The 6,000-nt window shown below is 37.4% G+C and overlaps 1 protein-coding gene across 1 annotated transcript in view; it reads right to left on the minus strand.

Annotated features, from left to right (window-relative positions):
- Positions 1 to 6,000, minus strand: part of LOC122803366 (sodium/potassium-transporting ATPase subunit alpha-1-like) — a 577,066-nt gene that overhangs the window by 134,828 nt on the left and 436,238 nt on the right. Inside the window, exon 17 of the mRNA XM_044072943.1 lies at positions 5,479 to 5,633. Within this exon, the coding sequence (XP_043928878.1) occupies positions 5,479 to 5,633 (155 nt within the window). The remainder of the gene's footprint in view (positions 1 to 5,478; positions 5,634 to 6,000) is intronic.

Genomic DNA, 6,000 nt, shown 5'->3' on the forward strand with positions numbered 1-6,000 from the left:
ATGACCCATGGAAGTCCCCAGTTCTGAGGAATCTGGGGATTCCCCCAGCACAATGGGGGTTGGCTCCGAAGCAGAGGTAGGAGCCAAGCTCACACAGTCTGATGCCCTGAGAGGTAAAGTCGGAGCTGAAAAAGTTTTGGCTCAACTATTCTCCTCAGACCCGACCGGCGAGTGTCGGCCCCTAGATACCTCGGATGGCACAGAGGTAGTCAGAGTGGTCGGAACTGAAGAGACTGTAATAGGTCACGGTTCTGTTGGCTCCATAATATTGGCTGCATGCATTCTGGCTCTGAAACCAGCGCTGGGGTCGGAGGAGGAATTAAAGATACTGGGATGGACACAGTCAGTTCCAAGCTTCTCTGAGCCAGCCCCAACAGCAATCAGATAGGCTCCTGGAGGATGTGGAAGATGGAGAAGATGCTACAGATTGCAGTAATGGGGACCTAAGAGTCGGGGAGACTGGCTCCAATGCAGGTGAGCAGCTCTGGACTGAAAATTCCATTGGTTACAACTCAGATGGAACCAAGGCAGTAGGTCTGTCATGATCAGGTTTTTTAGAAGTTAACAGAGGCATCTTTGGCAGTTTAGTCGATGGCTCTGATGATCCAGAAGAAGTGGATGAAGATGACCTTTTGTTAGTTTTATCATGAGGCTTAGGAGGATTTCGATCTTTGTCCATTGCTTCTGCAAAGGGGGACTTAATTAAACCTTTTAATATAAGTTTATTTTTCCTCTTCTGGAGAACTCTAGAGCTTAACAAATGACAAACGGAGCAGGACTCCTGTAAGTGGACTGGCCCTAAACAATAAACACACTCAGTATGTCCATCCATGATGGACATTTTTTTGTGAAAATTTAGGGCATTTCTTAAAACCTGAAGGTTTCATCTCTTTTTGCTGCTTTGACATAATGAATAACACACCACAGTGACGGACTCAAAGACACTCAAGTTAAATGGGAGTCAAGGAAAAAGGGGCTTTCTAACTTAAACAAGCCCTTTAAAGAGAGAAAAATAAACACACTCAGATGAACAATATCTGTAAATTGGTAACAATAAAAGAAGTTACCACCAAAAAACTTCAAATATAGTGAACTACTCTAAACACTATTATTCTAAGAAGGAACTATATATCAAAAAATTTTAATAATACTGCAAACAGAATGTTTATAGAAATAGTGACTATAAGACCTAAATACAACGGCCTCAAAAACACACATACAGTAATTTGTCTAAATCTGTAATAATGTAAATATTTTAGGAAGGCAAACTATATATCAAAAGTTTCTACTAACACTGCAAATGGGATGTTTAAGGGATATGGACTATAATGCCTAAATACAACGGCCTCAAAACACACACACACACACACACACACACACACACACACACACACACACACACACACACACACACACACACACAGTAATTTGTTAATTTACCAACTATCATTAACACTCTAAGAATGATTTAGAGAAAAAAAAACTATTGAAAGCTTATAAAGTAAAGAATTTTAGCTAGAAAGCGCTAACTTGTCTTATGGAAGAAGAAAATAAGTTTCTATTCAGCCAGAGCTAACCGTAGACCCGATCTGTTTTAGCGGCAAACAAGATCTGAGGAAGGCACTATAGCATCATTGGATAGGGATGGAACCATGAGCTAGTTTGAGACATTGAGGTCTAGTAAGCGGCTGAGTTGGAACTGAGGATCGGTTCAGAACCCATCACTATAGAATGAAGACGAGATATGACAACTTCGCAGCATGCACTTTTCCCACTCTCTGAAGTGAAAAATACTTGCTCATGTAACATCTAATTCTTACATTATTAATGTCCTCTGCTGTAGAAGTTCCTCACTCATCACTTGACCTCCTTATCTGTATATTTTTCTCTCTTTTTTGTTGCCTTTCTAGTAGCTTGCCCTTTCCACACATTGCTCCAATTCCACCCATCTAAACTGATCATCATTTTACCCTCTTATTTTAATTTTTTGACGATGCTTATAAAGCTCTCATCTGTTCCTGAATTTGCAGAGTGCCACTGATTTTGCCTCATATTTTTTGACCACTGTTTCTTGCAAATTTTTTTGATATTCTTGTAAATTACAGAGGATTACAGTCAGTCAATAATGCCACTCTTTATTTAAAGTTTTATAATTATTTTTCAGAAATGGCATATGATGCAAAACCTGTTTTTATGTAATTTTTTTGATGAATTGGAGTAACATTTAAAAATTGTCCAAGGTTTTAAGTCTGTGTCCTCATTATTTTTGGTTTTGTCCAGAATTCCTGATAAAGGAATTTGAGAGGTATGGCTAAGTTTAATCCAAAATACACATCTCACTGTCACATATATTTACCCTTCTTTACCTTTCAGATAGCAATTTTGCCCAATGTCCTTTCCATATATAGCTTTCACAGCATTATTTGAATCTCTGTTTGCAGCTGTCCTGCTGGGTTAGTTCATAGATGATGTAATAGTTGTAGTGTTAAAGGAAGAATACCATTACCCCTTCAGTCCCATCTTCTCAAAGTATTCCCTTTACCAGCCCTCCAGTAATCCTCTTTTCTTCTTTTACTCTTGCCAGTTCCTAGTCGTAATCTTCTGAACTAATAAATACATTTAATTCCCAAATATTCTGTTGTCCTAATGAATATGGGAGCCGTAGCCCCTCCATTTTACCCTCCCCAGTCATAACTGCTACAATTTCTGAAGGTAGAACTACAGTTCAAACTCTTTGCAAAATATTAAGATTTTTAACAGACAAAGTAACACCCCTACAACATGTGTAAAACTATGCTGCGACCAATAAACATACTACTACTCCCTGACAAACCTTCCAAAAGCTCACTTTTCTTTCTAACAGCTTTAATGTTAGTAAACAAAAATATGCAGGCTGATGAGGCAGTCTTTACAAAGATGTTTGCTACATGGTTTGATTCATTTTTTTGTTTCCTACCACCCCTGTAATTAGTGTGACAGTCGCTCTTACTAGAGATGTTAGATCCCACATTTCCTTCTGTTTCCCTTCTTAAATTAATGGATTATACAAAGGTATGCTCATGATATGTGTTTTTTATATTAGTAGCTGAAAATGTTATTACATTTAAAATGAAAATGCATAGTTAATTGGCAAAAGTAAAATCTGTAGCATGAAAGGAGTTCTTTAACAGAGACAAACCTTTAGGCTCCGAGATATATTATTTAAGTCTTAGTCCATATGTAATATTGCTTCCTTATGGAGCATCATGATTATATAGTATAAGAGCCAGTGAAGTTTTTTTTCTTATATACTCCATGTACATAAACACACACACACACACACACACACACACACACACACACACACACACACACACACACACACACACACACACACACACACACTTTATGAAACAATATTGCCTGTGTCCCTTGCTGCCCAAGCTTCAAGACATTCATTTTTTCCCTTCACTGTTGATTCCATTATCTGCTACAGATTAAACCAAATGATAGCTTGTCCATTTCCTGTCTTTGTTTTGTTCTTGATCTTTTAGGAAAAAACACATATATCATCTTCCTATAATGACAAAAAATAGTCTTCTTCCATGTTATTAAAAATGCTACTGTTATTGGTTCCTTATTTTAGGTCTTTAAAATCTATAGAGTGAATTCCATTAAGGCCTTTTGCTATATGCACCATTAGATGTTTCATTTTTTTCTGGATCTCATCCAGTGCATAATATTTTATCTCTAATGAGTAGCATGTGAAATTGTTTTTAAATTTAACATTTTGTACCCTCCCCCTAACTATGGACCTTCCTGCTGTCGATCTACTGATTTCTGTTCCAGTTATACCTAATCTTTGTGACCCCACTGCTATTCCTTAGGGTTGTGACTACCCCAGCAGCAGTTAAAGTGGGAAGGGAAGTAGAAACATGCAGCAGTGTCCAGCAGCATCATACATGCTGTTACGTACAAAGGGGACTTTTTGGAATTCCCTAACTGGTGCAAATGCTGACATCATGTATATCACAGTACAGCATGTACAGTTAGCCAGCTCCACACCAACCCTGTAATGCCAATTCTTGATAGCAATCTGTCATGTGATCATGATATGCTCCATTACACAATTAAGTCTCTCCCTAAATGTGCGAGAAGGCAAAATACTGCACCCTCCCACCCCTCCTCCCCAGCTCCTCCAATGAGAAAGGTGCTAACACTTCTCAGTAAGTAAAGTTATTTGCCATCTTAAGGACCTGCAGGCTTTTTCCTGAGTTTTGCTATACTTTCTGTACAAACACATCATTAGGTATTTTTGCCTTACTGGTGTCATTCTTAAGCCATAGAATTTGTTTTGCTTGCCAAAGTGTTTTTGCTGTTTTACAAAAGAATTAGTCCATCCTATTACTCTGTTTGTAGGTTCATATATTTATACCCACCATGAGCCCTCTAACCATTCTGTCAGTTTTTAGGCATTGAAATATCCATTCCATTCTTTTGGTTATATATAAATTTCTTTGTGTTATTTTTTTTAATTAATTATTTCTACTGACTGCCTCATGAATCTAATTAGTCTTCTGCATTTTTTCATCATTTCTCTGAAGAAGACAAAGAAAAATATAAAATTTTGTTACAAAAGGAGATTAGATGACAGACATTCCTTAGAATAATATATATCTAAAAAAAAAGTCTTCAAGATGACAGGGCTAGTCAGATTTTTTTACCTTTTTTTTGGGCTCCTTCACAGCTGATCATCAACTACTCACAGTACCTCTCCTTGATTGCCAGGTCAACCGGACACTCTTCCCTCTTACAGACTTTCTCTGAATAATGTTCAAGGAGTAAATAGATCAAGGCATTGCAGGGCAAGACCAAACAGTTACTAAGTGGAAGTTTTACCTTTTACTCCCCATTCCTCTCCACATGCCAAGTATATTCTAGAAGGTGTGGCATGCAATGAGTAATAGCACTAGACCCCCCCCCCCCTTACTTCCACAAGGGTCTGACATCTGCAGGATGCTCGACCCATTATATTGCAGCACCTACAGTTGTTTGTCTGGTCTTTACCTAGAAGTTAAACCACATGAGTGTGCCCAGAACTTATACTCCTCTCTTTTCCTACCCCAGGCTAGGCATGCACATCCTCCCCTACTGTGGGCCGTAGCAGGACATTACCCCTCTATACCACCAGTGCAGACTAGAGTGACTCAGATTTATTTTACTTATTACTTTGTCTTACACAATAAAACGAGACTTCTTCCTAACAAAAACTACAAAAAAAAAAAAAAAAAATGTTGCAAAAATCATCATACAAAACTGTTAACAATTGAAATATTTTTGATACTCATTTCATTTAAAAAAATGTCTGCAATGCAAACATTTGAGTTTATTAAAGGGTAAATGACACAACTGTTGAATAATTAAGAAATTAAAACACATGTGTAACAAAATATCATGATAAGATGTTAAAATATAACAAAATTCTAGGCTACTGCTTACCAGGTCAGTGCCAAGGTCAATGCAGAGGATAGTAACAACACCCAGTGCCAGGGGGATCTCTATGATGACAAAAAGCAGGAAGGGTGTGATCACTGGGATTTTACTGGTCAGTGTGTAGGCAATAGATTTCTTCAGGTTATCAAAGATCAAACGCCCTATGATACAAAAGCAAAAAAATCTTACAAACAATTTAATTGTCATGAAAAAACTCTGTTTACTGTCTGTATTAACTGACAGTAGCACTGGTATATCCATTTTCTGCTGCTCTTATCAATTAAAACTTGTGATTTGCCTTTTCCTAGCCTGTTGTAAAATAGAGATTATGATTTATTTGCATTAGTAAATGTCAAAGGTGTCTGCACTTTGTGATTAGGTTATTGAAAGACATTCAAATGATGAATTTAAGGAAGTTGATCATCTGTCTCTTAGTGTACCTTGTTATTATCAGACATCTCATACTATCCCTATATTGCTCATTTGTCTACACAAAGATAGACGTGGTTGACTTAATCTTTCCTTACT

The sequence above is a fragment of the Protopterus annectens genome, chromosome 5.part1, assembly GCF_019279795.1.
Source record: "Protopterus annectens isolate FY-2018-M chromosome 5.part1, PAN1.0, whole genome shotgun sequence".
Classification (NCBI taxonomy): domain Eukaryota; kingdom Metazoa; phylum Chordata; order Ceratodontiformes; family Protopteridae; genus Protopterus; species Protopterus annectens.